Source organism: Rhinolophus sinicus, chromosome 1 (genome assembly GCF_057876585.1).
Source record: "Rhinolophus sinicus isolate RSI-liver-muscle chromosome 1, RSI-T2T, whole genome shotgun sequence".
Classification (NCBI taxonomy): Eukaryota; Metazoa; Chordata; class Mammalia; order Chiroptera; family Rhinolophidae; genus Rhinolophus; species Rhinolophus sinicus.
The window spans coordinates 52,589,138-52,615,226 of record NC_142501.1 but is presented as its reverse complement, the minus strand read 5'-3'; the positions used below and the strand labels follow the sequence as shown (position 1 = coordinate 52,615,226).

General features: G+C 51.3%; 1 protein-coding gene across 9 annotated transcripts; it reads right to left on the bottom strand.

The window, feature by feature from the left end:
• Positions 1-93: 93 nt before the first annotated feature.
• PRPF40B (pre-mRNA processing factor 40B) lies at positions 94-21,397 on the bottom strand. 9 transcript variants are annotated; one of them, XM_019724644.2, is made up of 26 exons: positions 19,835-20,026; positions 13,819-13,899; positions 12,912-13,055; positions 12,540-12,605; positions 11,833-11,860; positions 11,583-11,608; positions 11,336-11,446; positions 10,932-11,052; positions 10,827-10,851; positions 10,420-10,617; positions 10,079-10,208; positions 9,931-9,995; positions 9,232-9,396; positions 9,049-9,157; positions 8,556-8,706; positions 7,737-7,870; positions 6,981-7,095; positions 6,742-6,833; positions 2,710-2,826; positions 2,347-2,484; positions 2,053-2,148; positions 1,721-1,807; positions 1,331-1,508; positions 1,014-1,075; positions 763-906; positions 94-663 (listed from the first exon to the last, which is right to left on the bottom strand). In XM_019724644.2, the coding sequence occupies exons 1-26, from the start codon at positions 19,835-19,837 to the stop codon at positions 571-573; spliced, it is 2,679 nt and encodes an 892-aa protein (XP_019580203.1). In that variant the 5' UTR covers positions 19,838-20,026; the 3' UTR covers positions 94-570. The 9 variants fall into 9 exon arrangements, with proteins under 9 accessions (XP_019580203.1, XP_088655391.1, XP_088655372.1 ...); XM_088799265.1 differs by having other exon boundaries at positions 11,261-11,446; positions 19,835-20,013; XM_088799246.1 differs by lacking the exons at positions 11,833-11,860; positions 19,835-20,026 and adding an exon at positions 21,370-21,397 and having other exon boundaries at positions 11,261-11,446.
• Positions 21,398-26,089: the final 4,692 nt, after the last annotated feature.

Sequence of the window (26,089 nt, the reverse complement as noted above, 5' to 3'; positions counted from 1 at the left end):
ACGAGACGCTGGTGCCCTCTGCTGGCCATGGGGGGACCTGCCTAGTCCCCAGCGGGTCCCAGTTGCATATGGGGAAGACAAAAGAGCCACTGGTCATGTTATAAATATTGTTATTTAAAAAACAAAAACAAAACAAAACACACATCCACTGGATCCCAGGGTTGGAGGAAGGAGTGGTCGAGCCCTCGGGCCCAGGCAGGCAGAAGCAGGCACCGATGCTAGAGGGTAGGACCCCACCCTCTGCCACCCAGGTTGTGTCCACCAGCCTGTCCCTCTTCCCTGGAGGCCCCTTCTCACATTTTATCTCCCGGCACCACCCACCCCGCGTGCCATACACCATCAATCTCTGGTCTGGGGCTGAGGGCAAGGACTGCGCTACTTGTCCGGGAAGTGGGGGGGGCCCTTCAACACCACGAGCAACCTGGGGAGGTGCCAGCAGTGGTGTGTTGGGGGTGGGGTTACTTGAGAAAAAGTGGACGCAGACCAGCCTAAGGAAGGCGTCTGGCAGATGGCGAGGGTGTCGTGGAGCCACAGCCTCACACAGACCCGAGGCTGCGCAGCTCGGGATGGTCACTGGTGGTCATCCAGCTGCTGCAGGAGTGTCCGCCGCCGTCTTTCCAGCTCACCCTCACTCAGCTCGCTTTCTGATGTGTCCCAGCCCGTCTGGGGGAACAAAGGCACAGCTCACCCAGCGCTTCCCCTGAGGGCTGCGGACGCCCGGACAGAGTGCGACCTGGGCCGGGCCATGGGCCTGCCTCTCACCTTCTCCTTTTTGATTCCAAAACCTGGGGAGCGGTTAGGGAGCTCGACCAGCCGGAGCTCCCTGTCCTTGTCCTGTTCTGGCTCTTTCTCCTCACTCTCCTTGCCAGGCTTCTCCTCAGGGTCTGTCTCGCTCTCTGGACTGTTCTGTAAGACCCCAGAGCCGCCGCCTCAGTTCCTGTGACGGGCAGCCCGGAGGCGGGTGGAAGTTCTCACGATAGCCGGGCCGTGGGCAGAAGCTCTTCTTTACGCACCGACTTGTGTCTTCTCTTCTTAGTTTTCTTTTTTGGTTTCTTGGCTTTCCGAAGGCCATGATCTGGAGATAGAGAACCCCGCCGTCTAAGTCCCATGGGAGAAGGCAGGGCTCACCCTTTCGTCTGCCACAGTCCATCCGTCTGTCTGCTCATTCCTCAGATGGGCCTGCCTGAGGTCTCAGTCCAGTTTTCCTCCCTTCTCCCTGGGCAGGGATGGGAAGTTCTTCCTACCCTCCCATCCACTCTCCGCTCTGGGACGGGGGCTCCCCAGGGCTTCCTCTTGGTCTGGGTCAACTTCTCTAGCTCTCAACTCTTACCTGATCCAAGGAGAAGGCGGGAGGATGGGGAGCTCCGTCCTCCAAGGGCAGCACCCCCACTTTCAACTGACTCAAGTGAGGAAGAGGGCTCAGAGCCAGACTCAGAAGGGTTCTGCCGCCTCCGTTTGGGGGGCCGGAGAGACGGTGGAGGCAGCTCCTCCTCTTCTGACTCGGAGCCCTGGGCAGATGAGTAGAAACATGTCAGCATGGAGGTTCCCTGGCCTTCAGAGGCCCTCAAGTCTGGGAATTGGGGGCAAAGCAGGATCCAGGGCCAAAGGAATCCTTAAATCTCCTTCCAGGGGAGGTGATGTCGGGAAAAAGTAAGAAAAGTGGTTCTGATTTCCCCAAGACAGCCCAGCCTCACCCACCTCCCTCTACCTGCCAACTCACTGAGGGTGAGTGGGAGCGCTTGCGATGGTGCTTCTTGCCCTTTCTGCCGTGCTTCCGGCCTTTGGTGTGGAGGTGCTGGCATTCAGTCTGGTACGGGCAAAGCGAGGGGTGAGGAAGGCACCAGGGTTAGACTCAGCAAGGGCCCTGCAACCTAAAAGCTGTTTCGCCCCCGAGGCTCAAGACTTAGCCTATCCAGGGCATCTAGGACCGCCCCCCCTTAAGTTGTCCAGAAAAGAGAGCTGCAGGGCTGGAAAACGGTGCGGCTGGCCTTGGGTATTCAAGCGCCCGGCTCTGCCTCACCACGGGCTTTAAGCGGACCAGGTGTGCCTCACCTCCAGTACCTGCAGGAACTCCCGGAAGAGCCGGATCCGCTCCGACTCCAGGGTGATCTGCTCAAAGGCTGAGTCGCACACAAAGCGCTCACGGACCTTGAACGGGAGAGCACGGCTGATGAGACCGACCCCAGCACGGCCTGGGCGCTGCCGTGAGCACAGGGCAGGGCTGGGGCGGAGGAAGGAAGGGAGCCGGAGCCGAAGCCAGCTGTGCTGACCGGGGTGAGCCACCAGTGGTGGAGCAGCAATGCTGCCCTCAGGACGGGCGGTGTGGCGCCCGGCTGCAGCCCTGACCTCTTCCCAAGCGGTGCCCAGCTCCAGGGCCGGCACGGCCTGCCTCAGCATGCTTCGAAAGGCAGCCTCCCTGCGCCGCAGCCTGCGTGCTTCCTCCTTCTCCCGCTCTCGCTCCCGCGCCTCTGCTTTCTCCAGCAGCTGAGGGCAGAAAGCACACAGAACAGGGTCAACCAGGAGGGTGGGTGCCCGGGCCCCCCTCAGGTATACCTTAGGAGGTGGGAAGTTGGGGTGTGGGCTCCTACCGTCATCCCCTGAACTGGGGGTGGTTATATTGGGACAGTGAGCGAGAAGGAATGGAACAAGACACAGGGGTGAGTCTGAGCAGGAGCCCTGGCTACAGCCCCGCCCGGCCTGACCCCTCACACTATTGAAGGTCAGCTTGATGTTGCCTGCGTCCAGCGCGGCAGCCCTCTTGTCAAAGCTTATGACGTGGGCGAAGTCCTCAAAGGCTGTGTTCACCTCCACACAGAAGCCCCGGTCCTGTGGGCACAGCAGCGCATGAAGCAGGGGGCACCTCCCGGGCAGGCATAGGGGTCCGACTAGGGGATGCTCAAGAAGTCCCTCCCCAGGAGACCCACGGGAGTGGGATGCGCTCAGAAACCGAGCTGTCCCGAGTCCTCACCTTCTGATGGTTAAGCCTCCAGGCCTACCCTGGTGTCACAGTTGCTGGAGGGTTGGCTCACACAGGGAGGGAGGGGAGGGGTGTGTGTGTGTGTGTGTGTGTGTGTGTGTGTGTGATGTCTGCTGATAGATGCCTGACTTTTTCACAATTAGTTCTTTGTTCTTTTGGCTTAAAGCCTGGGCCCCTGCTGCACCCTCCTGCTGCTCAGTCAGCCTCTGCTGGTCCCACCCTTTGGCTGTATTATTGAGTGCTTACTATGTACCAGCTACCAAGCTGAGTGCTTCACACACATTATCTCATTGAATCCTCACCTGTCAAAATTGAAACACAAATCCTAGTTCTCATTTAATCCTCACAAACCCCAATGAAGCAGAGCTTTAGGAAAGTTATCTCACTCGGCCCAAGACAACTTGGTGGGAAGTGGAGCCGCTGGAGTTTGCAGTCTGGCTTTCCAGTCCCCCGGGGCAGGCCCAGCCTGTCCCTCTCCCTGCACACAGCCGTAACCGGCTCCAGCCGTCCTGCTGAGAGCAAAGGCACGCTCTTGCTCCTTCTCCTGCTGAGAGCAAAGGCACGCTCTTGCTCCTTCGGAGAGGACTTCCTCAACCCACGCTCTCCAGCCCTTCTCAAACATAGCAATCTCTCGTGGGGAAGTGAAGCTTCAATCTCGTCTCTTCACTGGCTCCTTCCATCAGGCACATACCTCACTTAACCTGGAACTTCCTTGCCACCCTGCTCTCACCTTCCTTAAGCTCACAACCTTTGCCTCTTTTCCTTTGCTTCAAAATCTTTAAATGCAGCACAAATAAAAATGAATATTGAGTCTATCATAAGCAAGACACTACCAAATGTTATTAAATTCTCACAAGTTATAAGTTATCCCCATTTTACAGATGAGGAAAGTGAGGCTCAGAGCCACTGCTTGGGAGGTCTCCACCAATAAATAGCCAGGAGTTACCTGACTAAAGCACGTGCTGCAGCCACCCTACCCTCTTCATGGACACTGTTCGCCCAAAGGTTGCTCATGTCCCAATAGGGCCCCTTCTCGGTCCTCGCTCAGCTCACCTGGTCCTCAGCACCTCTGCTGTTCACGTCTTCACTGCTCCCCTCTCCAGGGTCCCCTCCTGTCTCTCTGACTTCTTTTACTGTCTCTCTTATACGCACTTGTCCCCTGAACAGCACTTAGTCTTTGCAATCTGCACTGTCCCTAGGAATTTCATTTCCCACCTCTCATGTTCAGACCTATATTAAACTGGATATTTAATAGACACTTCAAATTCAGCAGATCCCCCCAAACAATCATTTCCCGTGAGGACCTCTCCCCAGCCCCACGCCCCATGGATCTCCCAGGCCCAGATCTTCTGTCTGCCAGTGCTTCCAAGTCCGGGGCTCTTAGCATTATCCTGTGGGATGAGAGGCACCAGCACAGCTCGCCTGACTGGGGTGCCACGGGGACTCCTGGGCTCACCGGCCTTCCATAGGCAGGAGCCCAAGAAGGGGAACTGTCTAAGGAAGCTTCTTTCTCTGGAGGAGTGAAGAGACAGGACTCAGCGAGGATAGGCCTCCTGCAGGCCTGTCGGCAGTACCAGCCCCTCGGTGGCTAAAAGTTAGGTGTCCAATAAAATTTAGCTCTCCTGGGATTAGATACGTCTACTTTGTATGATTATCCTATTGAATATATGCTATTTACTTTATTCCTCCCTGCTCCAGGTTGTTTCTGAGAATAATTCCCCCAATGGAATTCCTGTTTTCTCCAGCCCTGTTCTTCCTGCTTAATTGTCACCAATGGCGCCATCATCCCCTCCTGCCAACTCCAACTCACTTCTTCCTTTCCCTCAATCACACACACACACACACACACACACACACACACACACCTGTGAATGAGTGACTATCGTGCTGGTTTAAAACTTTTTTTAACAGCAGAAACATTTCTGTCAATAAAAATATCATGCAGAACCTCGAAGTAGAAAAGAGAAGCAAGCTGCTGTACTTGCGAACAGGAAGGAGCATAACTCCCCCCTGCTCGTCCGAAGGCACCGCTGAGGAAACCTGGGGAGTCTCAGAAACAGCTGGAGCGCCACAGCTCTTTCCTCTTCTGCCACTCCCGGGCCCAGCCCACACGCATGTCCCACCGGGATCACTGCACAGCCTCCTGACTGGCCTCCCTGCCCACCTCCCGCACCTCTGACCCAGCCTCAAGAAGCCAGGGCCACTCAGACTTTTCTACCAAGTGGCCCCGCCAGCGGGGCACAGGTCTGCGAGGGAGTCAGGACAGGATGACTCAAGCTCAACATTTATTTGAATTACTTGCCACTATCGCTGTCAGTAGTATTGAGGCCGCAGGTACTAACCACCTAGTGTCACCTGCTCCTCAGTATGAGATACCACTCCGCACGCTCACCAGGGCTTTTCCAAGACGTCGTCTGATCATTTCATTCCCGGGCTCCCCATTACTTACAAGATAAAAATTCAAACTGCTTGTTCTAGCATTCAAGGAATTTTACACACAGGGCTCTACTTCCAAACTGGGACATGTGGTTCCAGAGAATAGAGGAAGCCACAGGACAGACAATACATGTCTTACCTGAGGTCAGTAATTTAAAAATACTAAGTTTGTATTAGGCAGAGAAGTCATGTGGTATTAGAATACAACACCTGCATGAATTTGTAGGCAAAACATAGGACTTCAAAGAAATGCTGTGTGTGCAGTGGGGCGTTTCTAGCTTTCTTCTCAGGCCCTTCTCATCTTACAGGTGCCACGTTATTACTACTCCTCTCCATAAGTAGGCATACTTTGGTGGAAAACTCTCCTTTTTCAGATGAAGAAACTGCGGCTCAGATAGGTTAAACAATGTGCTCAAGGTCACACCACCAGTACGTGGTTAAGCTCTTTCAGCCCAGGCAGTCTGCCTCCATGGTCCTGCTCCTCACACATGTGCATACCGCCTCCTCAAAAGCATTAGAATGGTCTTCACTTCCTCAAAGAAATAAGCTTTCTGTTTTCTTCATCTGAAACACAAGTCTCTCTTAGCCTATCGCTCCCTTTTCCATCTTTGATAGGCATGGAGATTGAGAACTACTTCTCCAGTGTAAGAAAAGCAACGTGCAGTGCGACTGCGACGGTAAATGGCAGCTGAACTCAGTGCCACCACAGGGAAGTGATAAGAAGTAGTGAAGATAAGGATGACGTGCCCCTTCTAAAATGCAGTGGCATCTCGGGGGGCGGGGGGTCCCTGAATACCTTGCAAAACCAGCCCAGTGCTTCTAGATAATCCAAATTCCCAAGAGAAGCTGTAGATCCAGATTTTTATGTGCTATCTCCTGATCTTAAAATGTGACAAAAATTCCCAACTTTTCTAAAACGCTGTACGGATCAGGAGGAACATATCTGTGAGCTACCAGTTTATGATTAGCTACGCTCCTGGCTCCTCAAACCTGCCATGCTCTGTCCCCACCCCACTTTCACTCCTGTAGTCCCCTATGCCCAGGACCTCCACCGACTCAAATGTCAATTCTTCTGATTCTCATCTTTCTAATAACACTTGTCCCTCTGTGTAACAGTTGACACGTCTACCTTCCTATGAGGCTGCGAGCTCCTTATGAGCAGAAATGGTATCTTATTCATTTCTGTGTCCCCAGTGCAGGTAAAGTATCATCACAGTATCTGCTGAAGTGAGCTGCAATGCTCCTGCCAAACAGGACTTGTCAGGGCGTCCAGTGTGGGGCACGCTGCCCCCAGCCTGCACCCGTTCACAAGCCCACGCCTGCCTCACCTTAAGGACGTCCTTAATGATCTTCTTCTCGTCGTGGAATCGTGCCTTCAACTCCTCCACATAGAACTTGAACAAGTCCAGAGGGGTGGAGCCTGTGGGGGAGGGAGGGAGGGGGGCCTGGCGGGCGGCAGCTTCCCAAGGCCTGGGGGTGGGGTCAAGGACAGGACCCAGGAGTGGGAGTGCAGAGAGCCCAGCAGGGCAGGAAGCCAGGCCAGAGAAGGGGAGCCCGGCTGCCTTACCCGGCTGGCCCAGCATGTTGGCAAAGCGGACATCAGTGCTGACGGCTGGGTACAGCTCCATCCAGGTGGACATAGAGTGCAGCTGCCCTGTCTCGTGCAGCTCGTCCAGGAAGGTCTGAGCAGGGAGAGTCCAGTGATAGGGAGAGTGAGACAGGGAAGGAGGCAGAGCCAAAGACTGGGGAGGAAAAGAGGGACGGCAGGAGGGGCAGGGACAATCCAGATTGAGGAAATGCAGGCCAGGGAGACAGAGATGAAGAGATACAGATGGGGAAGCAGAGAGCAATGTGAAAGGAAAGAATGTAAATACAGAGAGGGACAGACTAAAACACGAGAGTGAGCCAGGCTGGGAGGCAAAGAACAGAAACTTGCCTGCAGCACAATCTTTCCATGACTTGGTTTCAACTTCCCCATGTGTTACGGCTAAGTAACCCTCACTACTACCACCTCCAAGCTGGGAAAAAGCGATGCCTGTCTGGCTCCCCACCAAAGAGACATAAACTTGGCCCAGCTGCCAGGCTGTGCCTTTAGGGTGCTCTCTGCTGGCAGTTTCTGGGTGGCGCATACATCTCGTCTCCCTCGAGGAGCAGGGCTGAGTTGAGGGGACACGGCAGGGGCAGACAGCGAGCAGCAAGAGACCTGGTGGGGCTGGGGCAGGGCTGGGCACAGAGGAACAGTGGGCCTGGCAGAGGAGGCAGGGCACAGGTGGGAGGCCACAATGCAGGCAGAGCTGAGCTCTGATCGAGGCGGCAAACATACCTGGAAGGCCTCCCGGTTCTTGCGTTGCTGGCGCCGCTCCCGGAGGCGGGCCCGCTCCCGCTCTTCCTCCTCCTCCCTCTCTAAAGCTCGGATGTGCTCCTCAAAGCAGATCAGTGCGTCTTCCTTGTCCATGTCTAACCGCAGGGAGGAGAGTCAGTGGGCACCGCCCCAGGGGACACCCTCAGCCCCAGCACCCCACTGCTTCAAGGATGCTGTCCCCGTAGGTACCAGGGAGAGCCAGGATGACGCGGCGAGGTGACAGAGGGCTCTGTGGCTGAGGCCACCGGAGTGGGGTTCTTGGGGAGGGATCACTAATTAATTGTATGAAAAAAAATTAGCAAGAATTTAGGTCTTATACATTTAGTTACTGGAGGTCATCACGTTTATGAAATCAGTTCTCTTGAGATCTGAGGTTTCATGGTTTATGGAACCAGGAACCAATCGAGCTTTGATGCAACTTCAGAAGGTGAATTTCTGATTTAGCCAGTCATCACCGGCCAGGAACAGCATATGGTAACATGTGTGACCAGCTCATGACAATTTAAGACAATCTTCACATCGGCTATAAAAACCATCATCTCCAGGCCTTCAGATTCCCATCCCATAGCTCTTCCTCCGAGGACACATAATCTCCAGGTCAACAGTGGACCCCATGAGGGAGAGAGCGTCCTGAGCATTGTGGCGGCTCCCGAGTCCAGAGACGGACAGGGACTCCTGGCCGCCCAGGAGGGCAGGAGGTGCAGGGGAGCTGTGAGGCGGCCCTGGAGGCCCGTCAGTGAGCAAGGGGAAGGGACAGGTGGGAGTGGGCCCCGGGCTTACTCTGAAGCTGATGGTCCTGAGCAAAGCTGGGGTTGTCCATGAGGTACTGCTGGGCCTGGGACCACGTGGTCTGGAAGGTGACGCTGCTCATCCCATCCAGGATGCCCTTCAGGGCCTGGATGTTGCGGCGCCGGAGCTGCTTGGCCTGTTCCTAGGGAGCGACAGGATGGGGTGAGGCAGGGCAGGCCAGAAGTGCCCAAGTGGGCCTGGGCAGAGGATTTGGGGACAGGCGGGAAGCTAGGGGACCCCAGGAGGGCCAGGCACAAGGCCTTCATGTCCCCAGTGAGGGGAAGGGGCACAGGGGACAGAGCAACCCCGACTCCTTCCGCTGCCCACGCCCAGGGTTGGAGGCCCAGAGCAGAGATAAAGACGTGTAAGTGCCACACCAGCTTCCAAGTAAGAAGCGGGGACCCGGGAGCATTTGGGGAAATGAATGGCCAGGGTCTGTAAGGAAGCAAAAGCAGGAAGTGTGAGACTTCCCAGTGACTGTTACCTTCTCCTTCTTGGCCAGGAAGAAGAGGACATCATCATAAACCTCTTTCCGATCCCTCTCGGGGACCACCGCCCAGACCTCCAGCTCCCCAAAGGTCTGTTCTGCCCGCCTGTGGAGCAGATGGACTGTGGGTAGGCAGGCCGAGGACAGAGACCCCGGGGCACCCCAGCCCAGGTCCCTGACCGGTAGCGGGTGGTGGACGTCATGCGCTCGTGCTGCTCCAGGAAGTGCTGCAAGGTCTGCTTGGCCTCCTTGGCCCTCAGCCGGGCCTCTTCCTTCTCCTCCTTCTCCCGCTGCGCCTTGTAGGCATTGAATGCCTGCTTTTTCTCACTCAGTTTGGGCAAGGCACTGGGGTGGGAGTTGGGGGAACAGAGGAGTCAGCCTGAATCGCCCTGCAGAGCCCACAAAGCAGGATCATGGCACACGGGGGACAGGTCTCCACAGCACTGAGTGAGGGGTCCATGCGTGGGCACAGCAGGCTGCAGGGGCTCCAGGGTACAAGGAGGCAAGACAGGTCTCTGAGAGGTGGGAGGGGGAGAGGCAGTGAGGGGAGACGATGGGCTCCAGGACGCTGCGACTGCTTGGCCCTTGCGCTTTGGGGTACGCAAACTGCAGTCGGGGCTCTGCCCTATCCTGCCCCTTTTCCCCCATTAACTCAATTCAAATCAATTCAATTCAACAAGCATTTATTGAATGTTTCACGTGATTCCTCCTTCCTCCTGGAGGCCCTCCATAGCTTCTCTTCCCCTCAAACCCTCCCGTCTACCACTCTCCTGACTCTGGCCCCTTGGGGCCTCTGAGCTAGGGCTTCTCAGGGAGTCGCTGGCCCAGTTGCTCTATGAAGAGGGTCTGGAGGGCCTGGCTCCCTCTGCCCAGGCCTACCTGTACCGGGGGTCGGTGACCACCATCTTCATGGCCTGTTCCCATGAGGCGTTGGAGGGGACAGCCTGGAATGGAGCAGGTGGGGGTCACGAGGCCTGGCCCCCTCCAGCCCCCTCCAGGCCTGCCCTGGGAGCACCCCCCTCAGCACCTTGTCCCTCAGCAGCTCCTTAAAGGCCTGCTTTGCCTTCTCACGGTTGCTCCAACTGAGGCCAGACCGCTCTGGTTCTGGCTTTGCCTCCTCTTCCTCCTGCTGTAGTGGCTGCCGCGGTCCAGCAGAACTGGGAGGCAAAGGGGACTGAGAAACCGCACCCCGTCCCTGGAGGCTGCAGCGCCCTGCATGACCCGCAGCACACCACCCCCTCCTTCTGCCCTTGAGGTCATGCCCACACCTCCACACCCTTCTCGACAGTCCTAGCGGAAGGCAAGGGTTGAACCAGGCTGGGAGCCTGCCTAAGGCCAGCATCCGGAACGCCGTGCGGTGGCCCTCACCTGCTGGGGCCCTCCTCTGGCTGCTGCAGGAAGCCCTGCTCCAGGGGCTGGGCAGCATCTGACACATCACAATCGTCACTCCCACCTGGCTCTGGTTCTAGGAGGCCCATGGGCATGGGGGTGGGGCCAGGAGGCACAGGTGGGGGGTCAGGCTGTGGCTGAGGAGGCAGCTGTAGTGTCTGTGGCTGCTGCTGTTTCCTGCAGGTGAGCCAGAAAGGCAGTGTCCAGAAGTAGAGCAGGGACAGAGGTGGTCAGGGGCTGGAGAAGGATGGGGGCCAGAGAAGACCACTCCGCAAGGAGACTGAGAGCTGGCTCTTCCTCTCGCGGAGCAGAGGTCATGGGGATGGAGTCCACTCCCGCCCCTCAGATGGCCCCAAGTACAGACAGACAGGCGGCAAGTCACTCACCCTACAGCCTCTTGTTTGACTAGAGCTGCAATGGGAAAGGGAACAGGGTCACAAGCTAGCAAGGGCCCCTCCCAGAGCCCCTGCCCGAGCCCACCCCGTCCTCACCCTCCAGGTCATCCAGGTCCTGGGGCCGGGTCCAGCGGGACTCCTTACTTTGGTTGTTATAGTAGTAAGGTTTGCCTGTGTCTGACTTATACTCTTTCCAGGGACACTGGGACAGCAGCAACTGCAAGAGAATGGGTCAGAGGACATCAGTGGGCTGGGTATGCCCTCCAGCCACAGTTGGGGGGCTACGGGGACCCAGGGAATAGGGGACACAGCGGTTTTTAGCTACCACCTGGCCTGGCTCAACATGGGGAAAGGTGGACTTCCTAAGCTCCTAGGGAGATTAGGGTGGTCAGGGACCTCGGGATCAGAGAAACCACAGTGTGTACGGTCAGAGACTCGGGCGAGCGAGCACTTGGAAGGGTCGGGGCAGCTGACAAGGGCCAGAATGCCCCGCTCAGGACCTCCGCCTTGGACTTGAGCGCGCTGGGCTTCTCCCACACGGACTGCTTGTCCTCAGCGTTGTAGTAGTAGATGCGCCCATCAGGGGCCACATGCTCACTCCACAGGGCCCTCTGGGGGGGGGGGGGGGCACAGAATGCTGGTCAAGGCCCTTTTCCCCAAGGTTCTTCTCCGCACCCCAAAGATTGAACCATCAGCCTCCCACTTTCAGCCTTTCTACCCAGAGACCCCTGAGCTGGAAGAACTCACCGGAGGGCCGGTCCCAGCCACAGCAGCTAGAAAAGAAGCCAAAGGAAAGACACTAAGTCCTTGCACCAACACCCCTCTTATCCCCACCTATTCCTCCCTTACTCCATCCCCAATATATACCCCCTAGTCCCATCAAAGTCCCAGGCCCCCTGGCATCCCAACAGGCATGATCCAGGGTGGGCTCTAGTCCCCTCTCCCCTGTACCCCCCAACCTCCGAGCCTGGGGGGAACAGACCCCCAGAAGACTCACAGCTGGCGGTGTCCGCACCCGGAGCCGTCTGCCGAAGAAAGAGGAGGGGGAAGGGTTGGGCCAAGCCCAGTGGCCCCCAGGACCCAGGCCATGGGGGACGGAGAAGCAGGCCAGGCCAGGATCCATGTGTCCTGCTCCCAGGGATCTCTGCTCCCTAACAAGCTTCCCCCACCCTTTAGGGCCGTGGCTCTAAGACCCCAGGGGGACTCGCACAGCAGCTCCTTTCTTCATTTTTCTCAAGCGAGAGTATTTCCTCAAGCGAGAGTATTTTGTTGAGCCCACCTCGGAGGCCCACTCCTTCCACAGTGGATGCCCAATTCTACATCCTACCCAGACTCTACTACACCGAGCAGCGGCACAAGAAGGTGTTTCCTCCAGAGACAAAGAAGATGTGAAGAGGAGCCGTATTTACATGTGCACAGAGCTAGCTCTGTGAGGGTGAGCAGTATCTGGCGTGAGTGTGCTCCTTGAGGGAGATGGGCACAGCGGTTAGTAACAAAAGAGAATGTATATGCCTTTGGGAATGAGTGAGAAACAAGAAGAGCTGAGTACATGGCCGGAGAGGAGGACTCAGTGTGGAGAGTGCTGCCAGGGACCCAGGTACATCCGACGAGAAGAGGCAAAGCATGGAGCCATGTCCCTGAACTCCAAGTCACATCCGGAGTGCCGCAGGGCAGAGCCTGCTTCCTGCCGGCCCCAGTGCTTACCGCTGCGGTGACGGGCACCGCTGGCATCAGCATTCCCGGCATCATGGGAGGTACCATCCCTGGGATCTATGGATACAAAGAAGACAAAAACCAGCTACTGGGGTGGGGGTATGCACAGGCTGAGCAGGGTCCTGAGCGAGACGGCTGGGGCCGACCCTCACACAGGCACCTTCTCAGGCAACCCCGAGGGATTCTGGGCTCTCAGCCTAGCCTGAGTTTTCTCCAGTCATCCCGCAGACGAACCCACATGGGCCTGGCCTGAAGCTCCTTCCTTCCCTCCCCTGTTTCTGAAGTCCAGACGCCCATTCTCATCTCCACCCACAGCTAAACTGACAGGGTTTTCTGAGGCCCTGGTGCAGGGGAGAGGATTACCTGTGTGATTGGTGGTGGCGCCCCCATGGGTGGCAGCATTGGGGGCATGATGCCAGGGGGCATGGGGGGGATGGCTGGTGGTCTCTGACTCATGGGAGGTAGTCCCATCGGAGGAAAGGGTGGGGGGATTCCTGGAGGGGGCATCTGCAAATGAGGAAAAAAAAGACATACTGAGCCAAGAAGACACAGCCTGGGACCTGGCAGGAAACATCCACTTGTCTCCCATCTGAACCTTCCACCTTAGCTCTGAGGCAATTCCAAGGCTTTAGTTTGAGAAGCACAAAGCATGAAACTGCCTCCTTCCTCACCACTGAGATAGACTGATAACTAGGGGTGGTGGGGGTGGGGGTGGGGGTCCTCTGGGTCTAACAAGCAAGCACACAGCTTGAGAGGTAGAGAAGGAAGAGGGAAAAGGGAAGTGTAACCACCAGATGGCGGAAGGAAGGCTTCAGCTCTTCAGCAACTCTCGCCAAAGAGGCCAGAAGGCAGGTGTCCAGGTACCCAATCCGCAGTCCCCTGCCTCCCACCCCTTTTTCTCCAACTTGATGACCACCAGCTGCTAGTCCAGCTGACTTGCGTGGCATATTTAAAAAACACAGATAAGGAGTAGTGAAAGAGACAGACAGTCCCACCCTGCCCTTACAACTATGGGGTCTTCTCCCTTCCACTTCCACTTCTACCCCAGCCCATGTGTCCCAAGGACAAAAAGACAAAGAGGGAACTGTTAATGTTATGGATGGAGAGGGGAATCCCAGCGTCTCCTACCCCAATACTCCAGCAAGACCGTCCCTCTTCCAAGGGCAGCGGAGGGTGTTTTTTACACAAAAACCGTGCAGCAGTGCTAGGGACTGGGGAGCTGGGGGTACAGGCTGGAAAAGCCAAGCCCAGGGAAAGACACAAAACTTACGAAGGGTGGTGGCATCATGGGGGGCCCCGGTGGGAAGGGGGCAGGCGCTGCTGGGGGCCGGGGACCAGAATCGGGAACCGACTGTTGAGGGAGAGAAAAGTCATAGGACCCAGGATGGGCAAGGATGGGCTTTTGCAAAAGGTACGCAGAGGGGTGAGGGTGAAAACGGAGCACCAAGTTCCGAGGAAGGGTATCCAAGCCCAATGTCCTGCTCACACCCAGCTCTGAGCCCTGGGTAGGGCTGCTCTTCTCTTCCACCAGCACAGAGGCAGCTGGCCATGCCCCTTCGATGTCAACTTTATTTTAGAAGTTTCCGTTTTGCCAAAGCCACAGAAAAGATGGAGGAAGCTGTGCTACAAGCACAGACCTGGCTCTGCCTCATGCTTTTCATCCCCTCTCCTGCTTGTGGGCAAGGCTGTGCCTCCTCAAACCAGTTAAACAGAGGCCTCTCATTCCCATAGTAACCAGGAAGGCAGTGGCTTCTTTTCCTGTTCCCCCACCTGAATTCACTCAGGTACAGAGAGTCAATCCCAAAGCCCTCTAAAAACAGTCACTCGTCCTTCATAAATACTAGTCTCCCTGACTCTCCTCTCTGCACTCCCAGCACCCTCCCCTAACTGGCCTCATCTTTAGTCCCTCGCTCTCTGACCTTTTCCACTTTCAATCACCTAGCTCACTCTTTAGCTCTGTTCCTCCTCCCCTCCAGACCCTGAACTCCTCTCTCTCTGGGTGAAGTTTTGATCAGCCTAGGTCTCCACATTCTACACCTAATGGGATGCTGGCCGCATCCCATCCTTTAGTTCTTAGCTTAAATATCGCTTGCTCTAAGAAGCCTTCCTGACTCTACCTAAAGAAGGTCCTTCCAATTTATTCTCTATCTGGTCCCCTTTTCAGTTTCCTCATGCACACAACTTTGTAATTACGTTTCCCCTTAACAGAGTATAATAACATTCCACGAGGGTTGGGATCATATCTAGCTTGTTGACAGCTGGATTCCTGGCACCTGCCAGTATCTGGCACATGATGGGTACTCAATAAGTATTGAATGAATGAATGAAAAATGAAGGTACAAATACGCTTTATATAGAAACTTCCAATTCGAAAACTTTACCCTGTGGATAAAGCCGCACATGGCCAAAATGATGTCTGTACAAGATTTCAATTTCAGCATTATTTGTAAACACAGCAGATTAGAATCAGCTTAAATAGCCATCAGTAAGAAACTATGAAATTATACACAAACACAAAGTGGAACACTACACAGTTATAAAAAAGAATGAAGATGTTCACAACCTCGAAGATAAATTAACAAGTAGGAAAAAAAGCAAAGTGCTGTCAAGTTTTATCACTGTATAAAAATCATAGACAAATGATACACAAGAAATCGGTGGAAGGGGAACTGAGGTGGAAAGGAGACTTCTCACTAATATGCCTTTTTGTAACTTTTTAATATGTGCCCATACGACTACATTATCCATTCAAAAAAATTTTTTAACTGAACTGAGGTGTGGAGATGTAGCTAAAAGGCTCTTCCCTTCCCCCCTTTGCTTAAAAGGTGAGGGGTGGTAGAGAAGAGGCCCAGGGAAAGGTGGTAGCTGGCTGAGGAGGAGCCACCTCGCTACTGCCTGACTTCCCTTCCTCAATTATCCTTACGTTGAGAAGGCTCAGCATTTAAAAATGCTTTCTAGTCTCTGCCTTCAGCAATATCTGTGCTACCTCTCTTCCCAACCATCTTGTCCTAAGGAGAGAAGGAGATAAGACAAACCACTCCCACTTGAATCACCCTGTCTCAGTGTTCAACTCCTCTAGCCTTGTATCAGACCTGCACCTGTCCCTGAAACTTTCCTCGGCGTGGGAAGTCAGAAACTAATCAATATGGGAAAAATCCAATTCTCTGTACCACACTTTCCCACCTCAAGCTGCCTTAAGATCCTCTCTACCCTCCCACATGCTACGTACATAGCCATCTTTGGGTCCTACCGGGCTCCAGGTGGCCCATGTCAGAGAATGGTGCACCATCCACACAGCTGTCCAAGACAAAAACATGAGTCCCTCGCCACAACTTCCCTCTTCCTCGTCAATACGTCACTGAGTCCTTTACCTCCTAAAGACTTCTTGAATCCATCTACTCCTATTTCCTCCTCCACGCCCACCAACCCCTTTCATCTGACCTCTCCATATCCACTCCAAACGGCAGCCGTAACAAGCTCCAAAATGCACCTGAGACCATGTTACTTCCCTGCTTAAACCTTGTCAATGGCATTCCCACTGCTCTCACAGTAAAGACGAAAACCCGCCAGGGCCTGGGATGCTGGGTCTCACCTTTCAGTTCTCCACCTCAGCGTCCCCTTTTGCCTGGGGTAATTTTGCTTCCAACCCACACCTCACCCACATATCCTTCACATCTACCAGTCATCATTTCCTCAGGAAAGCCTCCCTCCCAACCAGGGGACCAGCCAGTGCCCTCCTTTACGTGCTTGTACACCACGCACCTTTCCCTTCAGGAACTGTCCATTGGAATTTTACAGTTATTTGTACAATTCTGATTGTACTAATATGTGGCACTAATAAAAACAAATGCTGCCAATTAAATCATATACTCCATTGATTTTAAGATACATCTTGACTTCAGAAATGTTAAATCGTGAGTCTCAGAATCAATGAAATAACTATTGCCTCCACTAGGCTGAAAACTCTAAGGGGCAGGGGCTTTGTTTTTGCTCACTCCGATATCCTATCCCCACTATATTTTCCTAACCTGCTACTGGCACACAGTAGGTGCTACCAAATATTTGTTCACTTAATGACTGAGTGGTCTTGACAGGCCTCATAAAACAAAGCTACTGGTAAGGCCTAGTAGTTATTCAGGGAATACAGGATGTCAGAGCTGGAGGGGACTCTGGCAACCACCCAATGTAGCCCCCTTTTTTTCAGATGAGAAAACTGAGGGGGAATAATGGGTCCAAGATCCTACGGCTGGTTAGGGACAAAGCCAGGACTGGATCTAATCCACCCTCCAGCCCTACTCCCTTGAAAGCAGTCCTTGCATACGAAGCATGTCTGTGTTTTCACTCCAGCATATGCCCTGCAATCCATGGTTAAATCAGCAAGGATCCAACATTTGCTTACTTGAGAACCCGTGGTGGCCCCCTATTGCCCACCCTATAGAATCTCGCATCTAACATTCAAAATTCAAAGCCTTTCAACAAGGTCCATGCCACAACTCTTCTTGGCTCCTTCTGACTCAATGGCTTCCCTCCTCTTTGCACATAGATTACTCCATGTGTTTTTTACGCCACTTTGTCTCTCCCTTTGTTTACAATGATCCAATATTCACCTCCTTCCAGTTACCTTTATGACTATCCTCCATAGATACACACTCCTACCTGTGTTCCCTCAGGATAAATGCCACACTACTTTGCACCAAGTGACCTGCTCCTGTGGATGTCTGCTGGGTGTTTCACGTGGGACTGACTGCCTGTCTCCTCACTCCGACATTCAGGGACTGAGTTTTCTTTTAAGCCTCCTCTGAGTGTCTAGTCAGGGCCCTGCACACAAAGTACTGTCATAAAACGCAGATTCATCCTTCACCTTATTAGATTTTTGCATACTAGAATATCCTAAAGGAGGCAAACGTGTGCATGTGTGCACATATGCCCAGGTGCCTTTGTATAAATTATCTGGGTAAAGACTGTGGTGGGACAGAGAGGCAGCTTGGCAGAGATCTATGTAGCTGGGGAAAAGTAACTGGAATCAAATACTGGCTTGGGAAAACCTAAACAATAAAAAACTAACTGTATACGACCATCTTTAACTTGAAATGGAAACCCCTGGCAAGGATCTAGATACTGATATGCTTTGGACAGAGGACAGAGCAATGGAATGAACATGAATTTCTATGGAACTTCCAAAGCCCTCCCTTCCCTAAGCCTCCCCTGGGCGATGTGCATACTTTCTTTCCTGAAACACCTCTTCCCCTATTTCACTTGCTGTAGTGCCTTTACAACTTTGGATCTTATTACACTTCTGGGTGAGAATCTCAAGAAGTAGCTCGTGTGAGGATATAGGAAAGGGGCCTGAAAAAGAAGCAGATCCTGTATCTTCCCTGGAACAAAAATGCATTTGTGGGATAGGAGAGAAGATGAAGAGCCAACTGATCTTTGACCTTCATGTGTGGACCAGCGGAAGGACCCCCAAGATGCAATCAATTCTTTTCAGCATCCACATCTAAGGGGCATCTCAGAATTGAAGATTCAGAAGAAAGAACAAAAGGAAAAAAGGACAAACATGGTGAAACAGAAGAGAATGGAAAGAGTGAATGATAAGAGCTAACAGCTAATATTTATTGAGTGCTTATTATGAGCCAGATACCATGACACTCATTTACTCCTTGCAACCATCTCAGAGGTTATTATCCCCATTTTATAAATAAACCAACTGAGGTTCAAAGAAATTAAGTAATTTGACCAAGGTTCTAAGAGATTAAATGGCCAAGGCAGGTTTAGAATCCAAGTAGTCTGACCCCAAAGCCTGTGCTTTCAAGTACTCCACAAAGTTTCCTTGCAGCAAGGATGATGGTGCCACAGGTGTTTCTTACACTCAAATTCATTCCTGTTTTCTTGTCACCCCAATCCTCACACAATCCTGAAATCTTTAGACAGAAAGGTGATCCCCAGGTTGACCTGGTCCGACTCACTCCTTGAAGAGACTTGTGTTGGTAAATGAAGGCTGGAAGGCACGTCTGTCAGAAAGAGGTAGCCATTGCCAAAAATTATCATGGAGACTGAGACCAGCTAATTATCCTGTGGACTATCGACATGCTGCCCTTCTTCAGCTACCCCAAACAGCACCAACCCTCCCTCCCTGTTTTCAAGACCATCCTAGCCCCCACTCTCTTATTATTCCTCCTGCTCCCCAAAGGAACTGTCTTCCTAGAAAATATCTTCTGTTGCTTCTCTGGGCTCCAGCCGTCTTATTCTCCCTCTGAAGAACAGAATGTTACTTCTGGTCTTCATCTTTATTGGGTTAGGTTTCAATCTCCTCCTCCTCTACTTAAGAGTTCTTCCATCCCTCCAACGGGATTCCAGAGGCCCTGGTCAGCCTGTCCCAGCCTTGCAGGCTTTGTGCCTACCCTCCCCCCACATCCCTGGGGGATTTTCTGCAGCAGGAGCCGAAGGCCTCACTTCCATCTTCAACCCCCCCCCTTTTTTTTTTTTTTTTTTGCTTCCCCGCGTTCTAGAACCCCTTCTCCTGAACTCTCTCAAGAACCACTCCATTTTGGAGCTGGAAGGGATCTGGGTTATCATTCTTATGCATTCTCTCATTTTTTAATCGATGGGACATCTGAGGCCCAAAGACAGGTAGTGACTTGCCCAAGGTCACACAAAGTTGTTACATTGTTGGAGGACCGCAGAGCCAGGGTTGGGTCCAAGTGGCCTCTGCTCTCCCATTTCTTGGACTATCCAGCACTGGGTGGGGGCCGGAGGCCTCTCTTTCCTCAGGAGACAGTGCCCCCTCCTCCCCTCAGGAGACAATGCAGGGGAAATGAAAGAGGAGGTCTTAAGGGGCATCCACGGCTTCCAAAGGGAACAAGCACTGGGGGAGGGGCATGTCGCACGCCAAATATCCCAGGAGAGGAAACTGTGGCCCCCAGCTCTCCTTTAGTCCCGTGGTTTCCACATCTTCTGCCCCCTCTTCTTTCCCGACCTTTTTCCACAAACCCACCCTTCACTTCTTCCCCTTCTCCTCCTCACCCAGTCCCGCAACTCTCATTCCCTTCAACACCACCCTCACCCCCCGCCATCCTCCATCATGGCCTCCCCCACCCTTTCTCCCCAAATCCCCGCCCCATCCCCCCTCCTGGGCTCCTCTCCCTAACCCCTCATGCCCCTCGCCCTCCCCGCCCCGGGGTCCCAGGTACGCCCGGCGACCTCCCCGGCCCCCCGGCCCCGGCCTGGGCCGCGGGGGGCGCTGTGGGACCGCCCCGGGCCCCTCCACCCCCGCGCGGGGACGTTACCATGCCAGAACCTCGGAGCAGCTGGGCCGGCTCGGCCCACCCGCCAGTAAAAGCCACTCTGATTGGCCGAGCCGCAGCCGGGAAGGCGGGGCCAGTGGGGGGTCGCACCCCTTGGTGGCCGGGACTCCGGTCGTTCCCGTCAACCAGCCGTGCCCACACCGGGCCGGAGCACCCGGGTCCGGCCCCGCCCCCGGCGCGGAGACCCAGGCCCCGCCCCTGCGCCGCCGGGTCCAGGGCCCGCCCACCGGGGGGCGGGGCGCACCTACTTAGGGCTCTGACAGACGGCCCCAGCGGCAGACGCCGGGCGGCATAAAGCAGCCACTTCGTGCGTCCCTGGCCGGCTCCTTGCGCACCTGCAACTCTCTTGTCTTCGCGCCCTTCCCGCCGGCCGCCTCCAGACCTCTGCCAGCAGTTTCCCGGCTTTCGCGGCTCGGCTGGCGCGTCCGCCCCTCACAGCTCTCAGAGCGGCTGGATCCCATGCGCTCGCTCCCACGACCAGGGGCTGCGCTGAAGTATTCGAGTACAGGGGTATCTTTGCACTTGGCAAAGCGTGTTTTTATTCGATGCGTAGTTATTTTTAGCACTTTTAAATTAATTCATTCATCCAACAATTATTGATGGAGCACCTGTTACGTGCCAGGAACTGTTCCAGGTACTGGGCATACAACAATTGAAAAAAAAATATCCCCGAAATCCCTGCTCTCATGGGGACGTACGTGTGCTTCTCACGTTACCCTGAAGTTAACTAATTTTTGAGATTTGGAGCAGGGACCCCATCTTTTATAGGTATTAAAGATGTGAGCTGTGTTGTGCAGATAAGGGAATTATATGTAACTCAAAGCAATTTTTAATGAATATACTGAAGCTCAGGGTCAGTAACTGACAAGGCTCCAAGCACACAGATGCAGAAAGGATCAAACACTTTCCCTCCAAAGCCTGGAAAAAGATGCTTCCGTTTTCCTTTGTCCATCAACACTTAGCTGAGTCTTGACTCTGTGCTGGGTACTGTGCTAGGTTCTAGAAATACAAAGAACTCTGAGCTGGGTGTCTGCTTGCAAGGAGCTTAGAGTCTAGACTGGGAGAGGCAGGGAAAAAACCAATACGAAGTAGAAGTCCTAAATTAAGGGTCACAGATGGGAGGAGAGGAAGAGGGATTCATTCTTGGGGGCCACAGTAAAGGGAAACGTCATTGTAGTTTTCACCACAACACCTACATAGCTTCATATGAGGCTGTGGTTTTCAAACTTCATTACTGAGACCTCCAGGCATAGCGGAAGTGGTTTAGAGGTTTAAAGTTTTTCTTTTTTCAAGGAGGTATTTCTTGGAATACAGAGAGACCTATTTTAAAGAGTCAAATACTTGTATAAGATTTGTTAAAAACGGCAGAGCCCTGCCTCCATCATCTCTCCCTTGTGGGAGGCAGCCATTTTCAGCTCTTTCAAGAGGTTTCTTCATATCTCTGGCCCTCCTGCAGCTGCGTCCCTCCCCAGGGGCTGAGGAGTCCAAGGGGATGAGCCCATCCAAAGACCACTTACCCCTTAGAGGCATTCTGAATACCAGGGACCCTGGAATTCCATGTCCGGCTTGCTTCCTGGGCATGAACCAGCTTCTTCCTTGGATCTCTCCTCCCCAGGGAGACCTTGCTGATGGTGTGGGCATCCCTAGGACTGAGGGGTAGCCCTAGGGCAGCTTTTTGCAGCAAGAGGTGTGAGCCAGCGGTGGCGTCCACAGGACCCATTTTACAAATATACCTCTCTCAATGCAGGACAGAGGCAAAGGCAGAAGGGAAGGCGGTGCGTGTTGGGGGGGAGTGTGGGGGGAAGGGGCAGAAGCTATTTTCTAATGTTAGAACTCTGAGGATTCTAAAAATTCTAATTTAGAACCTGATTTTCCACATCCCTTGGACTCCTCAGCCCCTGGGGAGGGACGCAGCTGCAGGAGGGCCAGAGATATGAAGAAACCTCCTGAAAGAGCTGAAAATGGCTGCCTCCCACAAGGGAGAGATGATGGAGGCAGGGCTCTGCTGTTTTTAACAAATCTTAGACAAGTATTTGACTCTTTAAAATAGGCGTCTCTGTATTCCAAGAAATACCTCCTTGAAAAAAGAAAAACTTTAAACCTCTAAACCACTTCTGCTAGGCCTGGAGGTCTCAGTAATGAAGTTTGAAAACCACAGCCTCATGTGAGGCTATCTAGGTATTGTGGTGAAAACTACAATGACGTTTCCCTCTACTGTGGCCCCCAAGAATGAATCCTTTCCTCCCATCTGGTTTTTCAGGTCCTTATGAAGGTATATTTGTAAAATGAGTTTAGCAGGTATTTTATTTAACAATTTGTTAGCTTACTTTATCACATTAAAATATTTAGTATATGAGTCTCCATTATAGTCTTGCGTCAGACCCCACAAATAATGGGGGCAGATTTGAGGATTTAACTCTTTTTCCCTTCCTCTCTCCCCACCACTTATACCTCATTCTTAGTTCCCATCTGCCAAATTTAATTAGATAATTTTTGTTAGTTCAATTTTTAGTTCTTACAACACTGTGACTACATCTGCCATTCAGAGTTGAGCCATGTAGAAAACTGATTATTCTTCCTTTGCTGCATAACTTTTTTCTTTTTCCTGGAATTGATAATTATTTATTTTTTTCATTTGTTTAGTTTTCTATGTATTTGTCACAAAATCTGCCTCAAAATCTTCCCCTTGTTGGCTAAATCTCCTCTCAGAATATCTAAGTACAGCAGATACTCTATCAAGTTCACCTTTTTTTTTTCCCTGAATGTCCAACATTAATTAGGTTTTATTAATTCTAGACAGTATGGACAATGTATTAATATACTTATTTAAATGACTAACTAATCAGGACTCTTAACTCTTAAACATTATGACACCTTTCTCTGAAATATGTGAAGAGCTATGCACTGACAAAAATAATTTTTCTTTATCATGGGAAAGTATCACTAATGTATGTTAATAGGAATTATATATGCTTGAATTGGATTCAATACATACTCATTCATAAAGCAAAATCACAGGACCCATAACTTGAAAGGAAAGTATCCTCTAAGAATTTAACAGGCAGGGGTTTTTTTTAAGTTATTAGGATTTCCCTTCGACCATGTTTAAGATATGCCTTAAAGAAGTAACTAATTCCTGACAGTGCTTATTAACATAGTTTATACTTTCCACAAGATGGATATATTTCTTGTTATTATATAAGTGGGAAGTACTAGCAAGTCTAATTTTAATCTCAATGGCTTATATTTTCATTGTGTGCTTTTTCCTCTTCTCACCATACAGATTACTTCCAATTGGATCTCAGTTGAAAAGGAGAACATATGAATGGTATCAATATTCATCGTGATGTCGAGAGGGGTCTAATCACAGATTTCCATCATGATCACGAGATTCATCAGGCAGAGACATTGTCATCACAGGGGATGATATGAGAGGAAAACAAGATGACTATGGGCTCTGTGGGAGGGACAGGACAGCGACCTGGGAGGCGCCAGAGATACACAGGGAAAGACCGAGCTGCATGGGGCCCCAGGGCGAGGACCGCAGGGACAGCCAGCATCCTCCCGGTGCAGAATCTCCACCAGCCCCACCCCGCTGCCAAACTCCCAGAGCCGGAACTCCGGTTCACCACCTTCTGCTGGAGCCTCTGACCTGCTCTAATCTGAGTGTTGATCTTTGCTGCACACCTGGCAACATGGCATCTCCTTTCTCATCCCCCTGGGCATTTTCTTTGCCTCCTTCGTTGGGTCTTTTATTTGCCATAGTCCGTGTCTTTCTCTTTCTTGACTTATTTCCTATTTTTGGAGACCATCTTCTAGAAACTTCCTGAGAAAGGAGGTGGTAAGTTGTCTCTAAACTTTGCATATTTGACATTGCCATTTTTCTACTCTGACCTGGCTTGATTGACTGGGAATAGAATTTCTTGGGAATTATGAAGACCTTGCGACATTACCTTTTAGCTTTCATCATTGTGCTTGACGTCTGAAGCCTTTTAACTCCTTATGCCTCGTGACTTTCTCCTCCTCTCTGAACCTCTCCTTGTCTCCCGTGTTCTGAAATGGCAGTGATATGTCTTGGTGAGAAGTTGTTTGTTGTGCTGGATACTCAATGCCCCTCACTTCTGGGAAATAATCTTGAATCATCCCATTGATGATTTCTTCCCTTCTATTTTCTCTGTTTTCTTTTTTGGAACTCCTGTAATTCAGACGATGGATCTGCTGGACTGGTCCTTCTAATTTATTTTTCTCTCCTACTTTCCATGTTTTTACTTTGCCTTCTTGGAGATTTCCTCAATTTTGTCTTCCCATTCTTCTTTTGAGAAAACGTCTACTGAGTTTTTCAATATTTTAAAGATTTTTATTATTCTCACTTTATTCTCTGAATATTCCTTTTGTAGCATCTTTTTTTTTCAGAGTTGCAGTAGCTTATCTTATCTCTGAAGCTATTAATGATAGTTTTGTTTACTCTTCTTTCTACATAATCTGTGTGCTCTACATTTCTTTTTCTCTTGTTTTGGTCTCTTTCATGTTAGAGTCTTTTCTTGCAGGTTTTACAATCCTTACTTTTATGTTCACATTTAAGGATGGGTTACCAAAAAGCCGATTGGAAGCATTTGTGCTGTGTGGGCTCAGGTACATGAGTGGGACTTGTTGGCCATAAGTTTCACTGCAGGGAACTTCTGATGTTTAGGGACCTCCTTCTCAGGGTGGTAAGCCATCTGCCACAACCAATTCTGTTTTGCCATATGGTTGCCCCACTGCTGCCTAAGGATCCATCCTTCTCTAAGTCAGGAACCACTCATCCACATACTTTTCAGCTTCCTAAAGTATTTGGCTCTTGTCTCCTGTCCTATTCCCCTGTCCTTGTGGATTTATGCCTTAAAAAATCCCTGGCAATAATTTTAGTGTATTTTCAGTAGAACAAAATTAGATACATGTGTTCACTCTACCATTTTTACTCAGAAACTTTATATATATTTTAACTGTTTTTGAAACAGTTTAAAAATATATACACTCAAATGTCCTACATATCAAAGTTCTGGGTTCATCAGACAGACTTGTTGACATTGAATGAGAGATATCATGAAGTTGAACTTATAAATGTATTCTAATAAGATATTGTTTTTATCTGTTTTAGTGAGGTTCTATGAAAAGCTTTGCTTGGAAAGGGGGTTGGCTACATTTTTTTAAAAAGTTTACAAACCTCTCTCCTGGGCTAGTGATCACCTCAGTGTGTCCTGGAACTGTGGTGAAAGTGTTGCTACCGGCCACAGAGCTGCATGGGAGAGGAACTTGCAAGAGGGGTCATCCCAACCTCAAGGAGAAAGGGAATGAAAGTAGAGAAGACTTGCCACCTGAGAAAGAAGAAAGGATTATTTCCTTACACCCTCCAATACTCTCCTGACTAATTCCACAGTCTTGGGCATTATAAAACATTATATAAAACAGTGTTTAAAATTGGCTTTATTGAGGTATAATTTACATATAATAAAATTCACCAATTTTAAGTGTACAATACTATGAATTTTCACAAATGTATATTGTCATATAACCACTACGTAATCAGGACAGAAAACATTTCCTTCACTCAGGAACTTTCTTTGTGCCCTTTTGCACTCTGTCTCTTCCTCCTCATCTGGCTCCTGGCATTTACTGATCTGTTTTCTGTCATTATAGCTTTGCCTTTCTAGAATTTCATGTAAGTGGAATCATACACTTGTAGTAGTTTGTGTCTGGCTTCTTTCACGTAGTATAATGCTGTTGCGATTATCCATGTTGTTGCATCTTATCAGTTCATTCCTTTTTAATGTAAAGTAGTATAGTTCATTGCATGGACATACTACAATTTGTTTATCCATTCACCAGTTGATGGACATTTAGGTTGTTTGCAGGTTCATGCTGTAACATATAGAGCTGCTTATGAATATTTCTGTATAGGTCTTTGTGTGGCCATGTTTTCATTACTTAAGAGTGGGATTTCTGGGTTGTATGGTAACGTATACTTAACTTTTAAAAAAACTGCCAAACTTTTTTCCAAAGTGGCTCTATCATTTTACATTCTCACCAGTAATATATGAGGTTTTACTTTCCCAACATCCTCCTCAACACTTAGGATTGTCACACTTTTTATTGTCTGACTCATCTTTGCCAGATTTTGCATCTCATTGTGTTTTTTTTTTACTTGCTTTTCCCTAAGAACTAATGATGTTGAGAATCTTTTCATGTGTTTTTTTACCA